The sequence below is a fragment of the Macrobrachium rosenbergii genome, chromosome 22 (genome assembly GCF_040412425.1).
Source record: "Macrobrachium rosenbergii isolate ZJJX-2024 chromosome 22, ASM4041242v1, whole genome shotgun sequence".
Taxonomy (NCBI): Eukaryota; Metazoa; Arthropoda; class Malacostraca; order Decapoda; family Palaemonidae; genus Macrobrachium; species Macrobrachium rosenbergii.
In genome coordinates, this window is record NC_089762.1 from 14,270,193 (window position 1) to 14,285,272 (window position 15,080).

The 15,080-nt window shown below is 37.7% G+C and overlaps 1 protein-coding gene across 19 annotated transcripts in view; it reads left to right on the forward strand.

Moving 5' to 3' along the window:
• LOC136850589 (DNA-binding protein RFX2-like) overlaps positions 1–15,080 on the forward strand; it is a 447,592-nt gene that overhangs the window by 388,596 nt on the left and 43,916 nt on the right. For all 19 annotated transcript variants that reach the window (XM_067124238.1, XM_067124244.1, XM_067124246.1 and 16 more), the window contains 3 exons: positions 1,048–1,254; positions 2,400–2,555; positions 9,955–10,157. In XM_067124238.1, coding sequence (XP_066980339.1) covers positions 1,048–1,254; positions 2,400–2,555; positions 9,955–10,157 — 566 coding nt within the window. The remainder of the gene's footprint in view (positions 1–1,047; positions 1,255–2,399; positions 2,556–9,954; positions 10,158–15,080) is intronic.

The window sequence follows — 15,080 nt, forward strand, 5'->3', positions numbered from 1 at the left end:
GAAGAAAGTTGGACAAAGCATGCATTTAGTACAGCAGGAAAGGTCTTTTTAGCAATACAGTGAACCCCCTGTATTCGCGTTGTCAACGTTCGCGGACTCATGCATTAGCGGGTTTCTCTGTGGAACATATCTAGCCATCATTCGCGGAAAATTCGCTGATTCGCGGTATTTTTCACTGAGAAATATTCACTAATTACTGTATTTTCATATAATTTTTATGAATAAATGCACTTTTTGTGATAAAACTATTAAAATATTCAGGTATAAGCATTTTTACAGGGTTTTTCTGTGTTTAAGCTATCAAAATGGGCAGTTCTAAGTGTTTTTAGAGGGGTTTTAAGCATTCGTGGATTTGACCCATTCGCGGGGGGGTGTGGGACGCATCCCCCGCGAATACGGGGGTTCACTGTAATTCTATTGTAATTTACAAAAGAAAAACAAAGGTTGTATAGGTATAGCAGAAAACATGTTATAACACTCATCTCTGTATCCTCCACCTCTAACAGTGACAATGAATTTATGGGTGCTTAAATTGGCAAAAAAAAAAAAAAAAAAAATTAAGGCAAAAATAAAATTGTAGGCTAAATATAAGGTACTGTACAGTATTATTTGAAGTTTGTGTATTGGAATATGATTGTAAGTTAGTTTAATTAAACAAAGTTACATGTTTTTGGTACATAAAGTCAATGTGGAAGCTTAGCCTGTGTGTATACATACATGCATGTATCATGTTAGGTAAAGTATGCACATACTGGTTTCCCATTCTCTCTGTCTCTCTCTCTCTCTCTCTCTTTCTCTGTTTTCCTTAGACTGTGTAATTCTCCAAGTTATGTTTGATAAAAGTTTTCCATCTGATTTGGTATTCAGTCTCATGTATAATCTGAAAATATTTTGATAATACTGTATACAGTATGCTGTAGTGTCCCTTTTCTACACCTACTATAGGATAACAGATGTATTAAATAAAGAAAAAGATTAAGTTAACATCAAAAGGAGCTCACACTTATCAGTTTCAGTTTAAACTAAAGTTTTTTTTTATTTTTTCAGGCTCTGTTGCGCTCTCCACCTGTTTTGGAGTTTGTAAGAAGTTTTGACTATCAGTTCTATCAAAATTTGGTAGAGGTTTTAATCCCAGATGTCCTGAGATCCATCCCATCAAGCCTCACTCAAGCTATTAGAAATTTTGCCAAAAGTCTTGAAGCATGGTTATCGAATGCCATGCTTGGGTGCCCTCCAGATATTGTTAACATCAAGGTGAAACCAGAGAAAGTGTTGTTATTACAGTACAGTATTTGGTTTCCTTAAAAGATTGCTTTACATTATCACAAACATATTTTTTCTGCATACAGGCAGTCCCCAGGTTACGTTGGGGGCTCCATTCCTGTAGCGTGACGTAAGCTGGAAAACAACGCAAGCCGGAACACCATATTAAAAAATTGCTAAAGATGAGAAATAAAGTGATGAAAGCATTACCTTTATTACTTTGGTTGTCTTGAAAACTTCCCAGTTGAATTTATGTTGCTTCTGGTGAGGTGGACAGCAATGATTTTGTAGAATTTCCTCCAAAAATATACAAATATTCTTCCATTGCTTACAGCGCACCATGAGACTGAAACGACGTAACCTGGGAACATCCTCTGTAACTGATTTTTTTTTACAAATATAGTATATAGGGTATTTGAAAAGCACTGTAAGCTCAGAATGACGTTAGCTGAGACTGACGTAACCTGGGAACTGCCCATGGAAATTTTATGCGAAAAGACAAAATTGTTCTTTCGTATCTAGTTGTTTTGGAATGATTGCAAGGTTTTTGTTTTAAAAAACATTAAAAAAATGCATGCTACACTTTTTATTGTTTTTGATAAGCTCGTTTAGTCATAGAATGTTGGTCAGACAACTTATTTGCTGTACTTGCCTAGCCCAATTAATCTGACTGATTTTCATGATGTTTTTGTTTTTCTGTCAGTAAAATTTCTCGTACTTTTATTGCTTGGAATTTTGCTCTCACTGCTTTACAGACATTAAGTATTTTGATGATATAAAAACTTTAAGTTTGTTAATGTTGTAGCTGAATTTTGTACTTTGTTTTTGGTCTTTTACCTTAATTGCTTCATGTATCATATGTGACAGTAATCTAACTTTGTTTTGTAATGTTTGTTTCTTTTCTGTTTGTTATTTCTTCTCTTAATAGCTAGCTTGACTGTAAAACCAATGAATAAATCTATAGTAAGCAGTTAAGGATAGCAAAAACATTTGATGACACATGGATAATACAGAAGGAAATATTATTTTTCATAATGCAAAGGATAGAGTATTTTTACTTTTTGTGGTGACAGGTTACAATATTTTTATTTTTTCTGATTTCATTAGTAGCAAAATGAGATCATTTATTTTTCCAGGTATCAGCTGTATCATCATTTGCCCAGACTTTACGACGTTATACTTCTTTGAATCATTTAGCCCAGGCAGCTCGTGCTGTTCTTCAAAATTCTTCTCAAATTTCTCAGATGTTGGCAGACCTGAACAGAGTGGATTTTCACAATGTTCAGGAACAGGTAAGCTTTGTTGTTATAGTTATTTTTTATTGGTTGGTTCTTATTGGCTATGGTTTGAAGAGCCTAATCTGTGGCAATTATGCAAACTTTTTTAATTTTTAAGCACAAAATTTTCTGATAATCCCTTTGTTTTGATAGATAATCATCAAAACTTTTATAAAGCTTTCTTTTATGAACAGTACTGTCTCTGCTACCAGACTTCTTGTGACTTAAGGGGGTAATGGAGAACTGGAAATCAGGATACCTGAGAATAAAGTAGTACAGCAGTCTGTTTGGAGGAATGAAATACCATATACAGTACAGATGTATTATATTTATTTTTCATTTTGTCCAAACAAGAAATTTTTTCCTGAATTACTTCATTTGAACCAGTTTTAATTTTACATTTATAAATAATTAGAATTAGGCCAGTTTGTAGAGTTGTTCAAACTTTATGAAGAATTTCAAAAATTGTGTAATCTTTGGTATAGTAATGAATATAAAAGAACTGGTGTAGGCTAGCCTTAGTGTACATTCAGTCATATTAACACAGTATTCATATTTTTCAGTTCAGTGAAGTTTAGAAATTACACACAGACTAAGGAAAATAATATACAGTACATGATAGCAAACAGAACTGTCAGTTGTACCATAAGGACAAATGTAGTTTGAAATACTAACTGGTAATGGCATAAAGAATATCATATGTACAAATTGTCAAGATAAGTTGTAATTTTGAGATACAGTTAGCTTGGAATAAATTGGACAGCTAAGCCCAGGCTGATTAAGAGATTGCATAAATATTATGAGGCTTGTTACTCTTAAGCTGTAAAAGATTTTTGTAATAACACAGTTAAAATAGGCCAAGTTGAGTGAATCATTTCAAGCTACGACACCATATTCCTTGGGTAAGTACATCTTGCAAGAACAGATGTTGTGAACATTTTGTACACTTGGTTTTCTTTAGGCTGATGTAAATTACTTTGTTCCTACGGGGATATAAACACCACACCTTTCTTATATGGAGTAGTCTTCCATGCATGCGCTAGACCAGCCATTTACTGACTAAACAAGGGTGATGTCCAGATGGAGATGTGAGAGAGGGGATACCTGATCTCACTCAGCCTACCCTACCCATTGACCTTCCAGCCACAGTAAGAGTTCAGACATGTTTTTTACATGTGCGGGTTGTTTCATTTGCATGAATCTTTTACCTTTTTTGTTCTATCAATACTAAGTACTTTCTTATGTTACTGATGCCTTTTTGTGCCTGAAAGTGCTAATGCTTTTGCATTTTTTGTTGGTTCTTGTCTTAGTAAAGAACAGACAAGACCAACTATGTTTTAGGCTGTGGTTGACCTTGTAATTGCTTTTGCTGGGAACATAGCAGCTTCTGATGAAGGGTTCATCAGCAGCTGTGTCATTCTCTTGAGTTATATACTAATACAGTCCCAACTCTTTAAATCAGCACCCTTGGGACCAAGCCACTGCCAAACCACAGAAAATCCCAAATGACAGAAATTACCCCTAAAAAACCCGCTATGTAAACAGTCATGCCAGCTCATTCTACATACATATTGCTGAGTTATCAAAAGTAGAACAAAGCTTATGAATAATCACTGCCATTTGTTAGGTTTAGTTCCTTATGAAAATTCTGGCCTGCTCCATAAGCATATTTCTGGAAATGCTTACACCTTTGCTACATTGGAACTTAAACCACTTCTATAAGGGCACTGTTGAATTCTGATCTGGCACCTTTCAGTGTTTTCTGGCACTTCAAACGTTTCTGGATTTCATTTTCAGCAAAAGCTAAAAAATCTGCTGCTTCTGTTTCTTTAAACCTGCACCATGTTTGAGAGAGAGAGAGAGAGAGAGAGAGAGAGAGAGAGAGAGAGAGAGAGAGAGAGAGAGAGAGAGAGAGAGAGAGAGAGAGAGAGAGAGAGACCCGGTTAGGTTGTTACTCAGACAGACACCCATTTGGAAAAGTCAAATAATACAGTTGTACTAAGAATAATGACAGTTTTAATAAAAACTGTTCTGCATACTGTATGCAATTATATTTCACACATTTTTGTCATTTATCATATTATGATTTATGAACATAGCGATCAGGTGCCAATTGCATTCTGGTAATGTTTACTTTCTTAAAATCATTAGTTGCTTGCATTTTACAAACATTATCACGGCCATTAATTGCTAAATGAAATGCATTTCAGAGATTAATTTTTTTCGTAAATTATCAAAGCTGGGTTTAAAAATGCAACTTACTTTATTTATAGATTCAGTAAATTAAATGAAGTAAAGATGTGATTTTGACAGTAACGGACGTTGCTTTTGCCTCTTCCAAAATGTTTTTTGGCCTGCACATTATTCGTTTCTTCAGCCACAGCTACAACCTTAAATTTAGTGGCATACTTTCATAACACTTTCCTCTCCATTTTGTGAGGGATGAAGAAAGATTTATTTTTATGTATGGAAGTCACCGTTGAAAATTAGCACATTTTTAACAAGGCGTCAACTGTAACGCAATCCTCAATAAACGTGTTAGGTACGGTAACTGACATCGGCAAATGACTGTTTCTCAGTTCAGATGCTTATGTCAGTCCTTGCTGTTGTTCATACCAGTGTCTTGCACTCAGTAGTAAGTGCTTGTTAATTATAAGAAATTGTAATGAATTCTTAGACAAGTTACAAGGTTGGTAAGCCTGATTTAATGTATGAAGATTTGCATTTAACCTAATGAACTTTTGCCTCTAGGTCTATTTAAAAGCTAACTCAATATAATATGCAATATCTATGGTGCCTACTAAACCAGACAGGCATGGAAAGTGTAGCCTAGTGTAATATACTGAAAATACATCTCACTATACATGAGTACATACGCGAATTACAGTTCTTGTGTATGCTTTATATTTTGGAGTTTCACAGAACATTTTCGTTGGAAATAAACTAAGCTTGTGTATTTACGGAGTAAGCTTCAGCTCCAAAATCTGATAAAATCTAAAAGTTGAAATTACGCATGGCACTGCCCTCATAGCTGCTCAGGAACTAATAGCAGCTGATTCAAAAAAGTTCCTGGTCATGGGAGCTGCCGGACCACGGACTCCCAGATTTAAGAGTCGGACTGTAATATTAACTTTTCACAGGAACTTCTGTGAAGGCTTACTTCACAGAAGTTCCTGTGGGAGTTTGGTTTGCCAGCATTAGGCAGCCTTTCTGTCACTGTTTTCCAAGTTTAATTAGTCAGAGGAAGAAGGCACTCATGATCTCCTGAGGTAGTCACTCATGGTTACAATGGTCTCAACTTTATTGAATGCTGCATTAAGAAAGGGTTTTCTGGATTCAGTAGTCCTTCCCGGTAAGATTCTTCTAATGGGTGTGACTTAGTCTTTGGTTCTTGACTAGACAAACCCTGTGGTGTGAGGCAAGTAAGGACAGCAGAGCAAAGAGTGGGAGAGCTGTTAGCACTCTGCTTTGTCTTTGTCTTCTGTCATTGTCTATTTTCACCTGAACCCCACTCTTTTCCTGAGCAGGTTAGTATCAGGATAGGGAATTCTAGTCATCATGTAAGAAGTCTTCATTGGCTTCTTCCAAGCGCTCTCCCCCTTGGCGAGGGGTGGGGGCACACAAACATTGACAGTAGTCAGCTCTCCCCAGGTAAGGTCGGCATTGCAGTGCCAGCCTGATTAGACACGAGTTCTTTTCTCGTCTCTCAGTGAGCTCTTGGGCTCACATCAAGTTGAGACTGTTCAACTTAATCATGCTCAAAACGTTCACCCTCTCCAGAGCATGTGTGGTCCAATTAGTCCTTTTCCAAGGATAGTTCTTTGAACTTTTTGCTTCTTAAGGATGTGGGTGGCTATGCAGCGGGTAGGGGAGTTGGAGGAGGGGTGCTAGGTCTTGTTTCTCTCCTTTCTCGGTTTTACCAAGCCTTGAAGCAATGGGGTGGCAGTGTTTAAGTCGGGATAGGGTTCTGGCAACAACTCCACTGCAGTTCATACATTTTCCAATGAGAGACTTGTCTGGTTTATTGGGAACATCTAAGGAAGCAGAATTACATTGGTTCTTTTCCTTTGGTTGAGGGAGGAGCAGCATGGGCCTTCAAGGATAGGATGGGAACGGCCATTCCCATTTTTCCAGATCTATTGCAGACTGCACAGGAGTGGCAATTTTTGGAGTTTCTTTTGTTCATTGTGAGATAAATATCCAAGGGAGTGACTATGACTTCGTCCATGCCCAGTCTTATGTATGGAGTGGACCTTTGGGTATTGTACTCTATATGTGCTTCTTGGGCTTCTTGCCATAGTCATAGGTAGTATATGGTGTTGGAGACTGCTTTTACAACTTTCCTTTTTACTGTTTAGTAGCTTGACTTCTGGTTATCTCATGAACTGTTTAGTACAAGATGGCAGTTAGGGAGGTGATTGGAATCGAATGATAGGATTCACCTTCCTGGCACTCTTAGGCACCATTTCATTGGAAGGCCTTGGTTCTCTGTATGAGAGTTAGTTTGTTTTTCTCTCTCCTTTCACAAACAAAATTTGATTTTGAGTTGCTTCTTGCTTCAGAATTGTTCAGTTTTGAGCAGACATGAAGCCCATCCTTCTCCCTCAAATAAGATAGAGTCACTCTTTTTTTTTTCTCTCGCCCTCTGGCTTGCCAGGTTTGGAATAGAGGGGAAGGAGGTTGTTGGGCAGGGAAGGAAGCTGAGAGTGGCTATTCCCCTCCTCTATTGCAGGAAACAGAACTAGTTTCTTAGCAATTCTTTGGAACAGCTGGAGGCTTCCTCTATTTAATACACCATACAAATTTCTCTTCTTTCTCCAAATTTTCATGTCTTGGTATTGTTGACAGGCAGAAGGGATTTTGGAGAAAAGTGCCATCAGAAGTGTTTAACACCAGTTCCTTGATCTAATGGATGAGTTCCTTGTTAGGAAACATGACCAGAGGTTAGAGACCAATGTTTGACCTCTTCCCTATCGAGTTTGTGTCACAGATTCATTTATACTAATCTTTTTGATGGTTATGACTTGAGTACTCAACAAATAGAGAGGGGGATGTCTTGTTTTCGTGAGACTGAGGGACAAGTACTTTCAAGAATCCATTTTTCATAAATCTGGGAAGTACTTCAACTTTGCTTAAGGGAGAATTGTCTACTGGTTCACAATGCTGTTGTGGAATGGTGATGGTCTTTTCCCAGTGATATTACATACTTTCTGCCTTTAGCTAAGCTTGGGCTCTTTTAAGGGTATTCACTTATCGTGATACCCTAAAGTTATAGAGTTGTAGCACTTTAAGGGCATGACTCCTTCAAATATTGATCAGTTTCTCATATTTTCATCATGGAGGATTGTGGTCCATCAAGTGAGGTTCAACCTTGTCCCAGTGCAGTAGTTAAAGTGCCTGAACTTACACTTGACAGCAGAGAGTGCCTTGTAGATGGCCTCTGTGTTAATGAGCTTAGAGAAGTATTGGCACAGTTCCTGTCCAGGCAGGAACAGCCTCCTTGGCCTTGGCAGTTGGCCCTAGGTCTTCTGTAGTTACAAGGTTTTTAATGTTCGTTTCTGTCTGATATGGCAGTTAAATGCCTGATTCAGACTTCCTGACCTTTCTCATTTTAAAGCGATAATTAAGGATGCTTTAATTTTTCTTTAGTGACAGAAACTTTTGTATGGGTTTCCTTACTCTCCCCCTTTGTTTTGCTTTGGTTTCATAAGCATCAGAAGGAAGGGGGAGAGGAGTACTGTGCATCTGGGATGAGTTTTCGTTTCAGGTGTGTGCCTTTCGGGTGCACTTCGTTTAAACTGCTCTATTCTCATTGGGTTTGCAGCATGTTTAATGTTGCAGGTTTTCAGAATGGTTGAGTGTTGAGTGTCTTTCAGTGGTGGATGAGCAGTACACCACCCTCTTGACTTATGTTTCAAGTAAAGGTTGGGGGTGTTTCATACTTTACTTCCTTTAGCAGTGCAGGTGCTCAAGTGGTTGGTTGCAGCTGTTGGAATGGTTGTATTATGCATTCCATGCAGCAGAATGTTAATGCACTTCAACTCAGCTGACAATGTCTGGGTACAGGGACATTTTAGTCCCTGCTCTCTTGATTAGCAAACATGTTTCAAGTATTAAAGTTTCCATACTCAGTGTGTAGAGACTGTCTACAGAGAACTTTGGTTTTTTGTTTTCATTCTCATTTCTTGGAACAGTGATGGAATTAAGTTCCATCACTTGTAGAACACTTGATTGTGTTTCTTGTTCTCTTTCCCAAACATCTTGGAGGAGTGGTAAACAGGTGTTTCTCATTCCTTCTTTTCTTCGCATTGATAGTTCTTCATTGGCATTTGGCAGAGGGGTTTTCCAGTCTGCTGTCTCTCTGGTCAAAACACTGTAAAAGGCATTGTGTTTGTATCCCCATAGCAACAAATATAAAATTTTTAAAGTAATTCGTATTTTTCCTTAGGATACAAATCTTAACCCATGTTGTCAACCCTGCATATGTTCCTTTCAGTTTTTCATTCTGAATATGGGCTGAAAGGACAAGGGGTAATGTTCCCCACTTCCACCTGAGTACCACCCTTGTTTAGTCAAGTACATGGCGAGTTCAGTGCATGCATGAAAGATTTCATATGTGAAAAGTGTAGTGTTTGTACACACAGGGAAACTACAAGTTATTTCAGAAATTTTGCATGTTTGAATCTTGTGAATTATTGAAAAAACTCTGTCATTAATGAAATGCCTTCCTTTCAACCTTAGATATAGCATTCTTAAGTTTTGTATCTTACAAGAAAAGCTTGGTTTGATGGTTTATTCACAGCTTAGGCTATCATCTTTTGCATAGTAAGTTAATAGTTTGAATTCTGTGTTTTGTTTCATAGTAGAAGACACTGCTAGGAATTGCATGTTTTCCCCATGTCATGTGTATTGTGGAAAGGTTATGATTCTTCAGAAATACAAGCCACTTTGCTTATCATGCGACATTGTCAACTCAGGCTACAGCTATATTTAATGGAATTGATGATGGCTTTTATGTATGTTAAAAGTTAAATCTTTTATTGAATAGGTAGCCAGGAAAAAGAAATTCATAACCCTTCAGTGCTATCTCTCATCTCTGTTTAATGTGTTTCATTCAATATGTGTGCACACATGAATGATGAAGTTAGAGCTAGTGGGTTGAGCATTAATTTTCACCTGTTGAATAATCTTTAGCAGATTTTATTTAGTTCTTATTTATCAGAAGTTTGGTTGCTTGAGCCTTTCAGATAGTTCAGATAGTTGGAACTAGATAAATTGAACCTAGTTGTATTGGCACAAATCATATTCTTCATTTATGTTCTGGAGAATTTTTTCCATTTAAAATCCATTTTTAAGCTTATTTAAGCTTAAGGACTGATAGTTTTATTCTCTGAATTTACACTTAAACTTTCAGGCATCATGGGTATGTCAGTGTGACTCGGAATTAGTAGAGCGCCTTGAGGAAGATTTCAAAGCTACCCTTCAGCAGCAGAACAGCTTAGAACAGTGGGCAGAATGGTTACAGGCTGTAGTTTCCCAAGTGTTAAGGCCACATGAAGGGAAGCCAGATTTTCCAAAACAAGCTCGCCAGTTTCTCTTAAAATGGTCATTTTATAGGTAGGTTATTTTTTAATATGTCGATTTATGACACTTACAATCACTAAAAGTTTATTAGCGTAGCATTTGACAGTCCAGATAACTTGCTAAAATATTACATTTTTTAATAGTTCCATTACAAAGAAAAAAGTGATAATTTTGAAATGCTAAACTCTATCTGTATCTCAGGCATTTAATTCACGTGGTGGTGGTGGTAGGAGACAAGATTTGCCTCAATAAACCCGATTGCTTTGCATTAAAGTAACAGGTTTTACTTAGAAATAAATATATGGAGGTATTTTGTATGTCAAAATAATAATACAAGTTATTGGAATAAACTGTAAGAATGTCAGGTTTTGAGAGGAGTTCATGTGCAAAGCATTTTCAGCAAATTGGAGGGGGTGAAGCACTCTCCAAATTGTTTTATGCCCTTACGAAGAGTATGTACCTTGGAAAATAGTCAAGGTATGTGAATAAAATTGGAGAAAATGACCCTGAAAAATAGTCAGGTAAATAAAAGTGGAGAAAATAATCAACAACTCCATGATATATAATTACCAAGTTTCTTGAAAGTTGGATTGAAATAAAATTATGGATTTTAAATTGACCTGTAAAGGTGAGAAAAATATGCCAACTCAAAATTACTTTCAAGAAAATAACCATCACCCTTCAAGGGACTTGCCTACCAAGTTTAATATGTTAAGAAAGCTAACAAAGGTATCACTTGTATTCCTGAATAATACTAATATTAATAATAATACGTAATAATAATAATAATAATAATAATAATAATAATAATAATAATAATAATAATAATTGCTGTTTCAACAGCATTAAGCTTGTAGAGAGAGTTCTCTATTCTTCTTATGTCTTTGTCTGCAGGAATGTGGTGTAATAAATTTCCAAAGGACATGAAAAGATAGTCTGCTTTCGTTGTTTATTTACTCTTACATCTTGATACATGCACGTGGTCATGTATGAGAGGGTGTATGAAATTACAAGATGAACAGGTATTTATTGTGGGAAACTGGATTGATGTCTTGGTGGGTCGAATTTTTATTGGTCAGCTTTCACCTCAGGTGGGTCGAATTATTATGGGTCAGTTTCCACTTTAGGGGATCTGAGTTTTAAAGCCCGCAGGCATTCGGATCGGTGTATTAATCGTGGAGGTCTAGGGGTTTCTGTACCTCCCGTTGGTATTACCAGTGTAATGGTTCGTTCTCTCTCTCTCTCTCTCTCTCTCTCTCTCTCTCTCTCTCTCTCTCTCTCTCTCTCTCTTATTTATGCTGGGCTTGTTTCCCATGATATGCAATGCTTCAAGAAACCAGAGGCATTGTCAGTCTGTTGCTGTGTCTATAATCTTTACAGCATTACAGTAATCAACTCTTCCATTTTCTGGTGTTCATGGTTGTGTCGTGGTTGAATATGGCACTTTCTTGTAGATGACACAAGAGACATTTTGGTAATGTGGTAGTTGTCATCCCGATATATGAGTGGTGGCATCCATCCACTGGGCATGCAAGCTCATAGATGACTACTTTTTTTCAAATCCGTCTCTTGGGGCGCTGGGTTGTTCTTCAGGATGAGGTGGCATGTACTCATATTTTTGTAATAAATTATTACCTGGATTCTTTCACCTTCTGTCACTGGAGTAAAATTTCCTTTTATGATCTTTTTTATGGCTTTTTCATCCTCCAGGTGTCTTTAGTGCATATAGTTTCGGAAATACAGTCGACCCCCGCCTTGTTCGTGGTTCACCTATTCGCGGATTTTTCTGGGGAATGTATCTGCAAGCTGTTCGCGGGAAAATTTCCTATTCGCAGATTTTTTCATAGAGCAGTATTTACTAATTACTGTATTTTCATATTATTTTTGTGACTAAATGTACATTTTTTATGTATTTGGTGTTTGAGCTATTAAAATAGGAAGTTATAAGCATTTTTAAAGGGGATCTCAAGCATTCGTGGATTATCGGTATTCGTGGGTGGTTGTAGTCCCTATCCCCTGTGAATACCAGGGGTTGACTGTAGACTCCAACAGCACCATTTTCATTTTCTTCATTAGTGAAGTTTGATTGCAGTACCACTTGTCTATCGTGGCTCTTGTTTGTTGCTCCACCATTTTGTTAGAGAACCCATTGTTTATGAGTGTTTGTATTGACGTTTCGATCTCCTTGGTGGTGTCTCTCCAGGTGGAATAGTGTGTGAGTGCATGACGGACGAAAGTATCCACCACAGATTTCTTGTACAGGCAGTCCCCGGTTATCGGCGATCCGGTTTTATGGCACTTGTCTAGTGATGACGATAACTGGATTTTCGGCACCGATATGCGCCAATCTCCAGTTATCGGCACCGATCCCTGGTTATCAGCGCTGATCCTCACTTCAACGGTGCTGATCCCAGGTTACCGGCGCTGATAACAAGGGATCGGCGCTATTATTGCTGATTTTTGGTTATCGGCGATTTTCGGTCATCGTTACGCTGTTGGGAACGGAACCCCCGCCAATAACGGGGACTGCCTGTATCTGTCCAGGCACTTGCTCTGGCAGTTAAGGCAGAGGCCCGGATTCGTTGGTTTTCTGTAAACCGTAGTGGCATACCCTGTTGAGGTCTGTTGCATGCACACATCCAGGAATGGAAGGACACTGCTGGTATTACGTTCGCATGTAAAGCAAAGGACCGAGCACTATTCAAAGGTTCTTCTTATGGTTTTTAGGTACTCTTCAGTGTTTCTGACAAAAGTGTCATCAATATAGCGGTGGTATTGAAGGGGGCAGGGGATCTTACTGAAAACTTCGAAGATGCCCATGTAAAAGTTGGCAAACAGAACTCCCAATGGGGATCCCTAGCCACACCATCTATCTGGCAGTATAGGTGGCCTGAAAGGGGACTTTTTTTGTACAGAACTCAAGAAGGACTTTCAGGGCCTCCTTGGGGATGTTGAACATTGGGGTATCCTCGCATCAATATATTCTGTCCAGGATGTGTCTGATTATTTCATCGACAGGGACGTTAGTAAGGCTCTCAACATCCAACAAAGCAATGATTCCTATTGATGGGGAACTTCAGAGTTCCTGTAGGAATTCTGTAGACAACTGCAGACATTACCTGTTGGGAATATAAGGAGTGACAAGATTGTTGAGTTTTTTTAGCAAGGTTATATATAGGTGTCGGTACAGTATTGGGCTGATGATGGGACTTAGAGGATTTCCAGGTTTATGCGTTTTCATATTGCCTGCGGGCTTTACAACTTAGATCCCCCGAGGCGGAAACTGACCAATAAAAATTCAACCTTCCGAGCTGAAAGCTGACCAATAAAAACCCACCAAGACATCAATCCAGTTTTCCTGCTATAAATACCTGCTCACCTTGTAATTTCATACATTCTCTCATAGATGATCACTTTCGTGTGCGTTGAGACGTAAGAGTAAATAAACAATGAAAGAAGAATAGAGAAGACTCCCTACATGCTTAACACCATTGGAATAGCAATTGTTTTTAACAACACTGCCCTAAAAGAGGGACTCCTTCCAAGTAGTAATAATAATAATAATAACAACAATATGGAAGGAGTTCATGTTTTAGGGGAATGTTATAAAAAACAGTTGCTGTTTCAATGGCATTTAGCTCACACTGAGTCTCGTCTATTATCTTAAAGTGTTCTTATCAGCAGGAGATGATATAATAAATTTCAAAGGACGTGGAAAGATATACAGTACTGCTTTCATTGTTTATTAATTAACTCTTGTTTTGATGCACACACTCAGTCATCTACAGAGAGAATGAGTAGAAAACAATGGTGTACATGTATATATAATAGGGGAGCTTGTTTAACCCTTAAGGGATGGCATAATTTATCAATGTGCAGTGCCCCAGACCAGGGAAATCAATGGAAAGAGAATGACATGTATATGCACTGTATAAAAACAAAATTCTAAAAAATTTTCCCTACCTTGCATGAGAAGTTGAAAATGACTATTGACAACCCCTTGTGGGGCCTCATTTACAAGACAATCGTAAATTTTACCAACTTATATATGTTTTGTGATAAATAAATTTATTGTATTTTGTAAAATTATTATTACTGCTCACACAATATTAAAACAGATACTAAATAAAAGCAGTAACAAATTTTTTGCATATTTGTTGAAAAATATTAATGTAAATTTAGGAGAAGGAAGATTCAGTAACTTTTTTTTTACATGCTTTTTCTAGTATTTCTTTGCAGTTTTCTTTGTAAAATTACATTTACAACCAACATACTATCGTAAAAGACAAAAACAAAACACAACAGCAACCCCATCGTATATTTACAAGTAAATTTACAAAAAGACTCGTGAGAGAGAGATGCAGTACTTTCTCCCTTCAAGTCAGAAGCATTACTGACGGCTGAAAAGACGTCTGCGGCAACTGCCCCAACTCTGAAGTCAGTATAAAAGTTGCCATTAGTAAATTTATAGCACATAGAAGTATTGGCACCTCTCTCTTGCCTCGTTCTTACCATATCAGTGGTGCGTAATATTGTTTAACACTCAGGCTCAATCCATCCCATAAGGGTTAAGCTTAGCAAAGTCAAGGCAGGTTGAATTGTTGTTGGTCAGTTGCGATGCCAGCTGTATTTGCTGTAAAGTTCATATTCTATGATGTTGGGACCTTCTTGGTTGTGTTGATTGTGAAGGTTGGAGTATTGCTGCTGGTGTGTCCCTGATTGATGTGACTGATGCAATGTTTGTTCCTTTGTGGGAAAAAACCTTTACACCAGTCACACCAGTATGATAAAAAACACTTGATTCTGCTATGCATAATTTTTAACAAACTTCTATTACGGGTTCCTAAAAAATTATACACGGTATCCGTACAGTTGGCCCCCCAGATTTGCCGGCTCACGATTCGCAGACTCAGCGATTCGTGGAATTATCTGTGGAACCCATCTACAAATTATTTG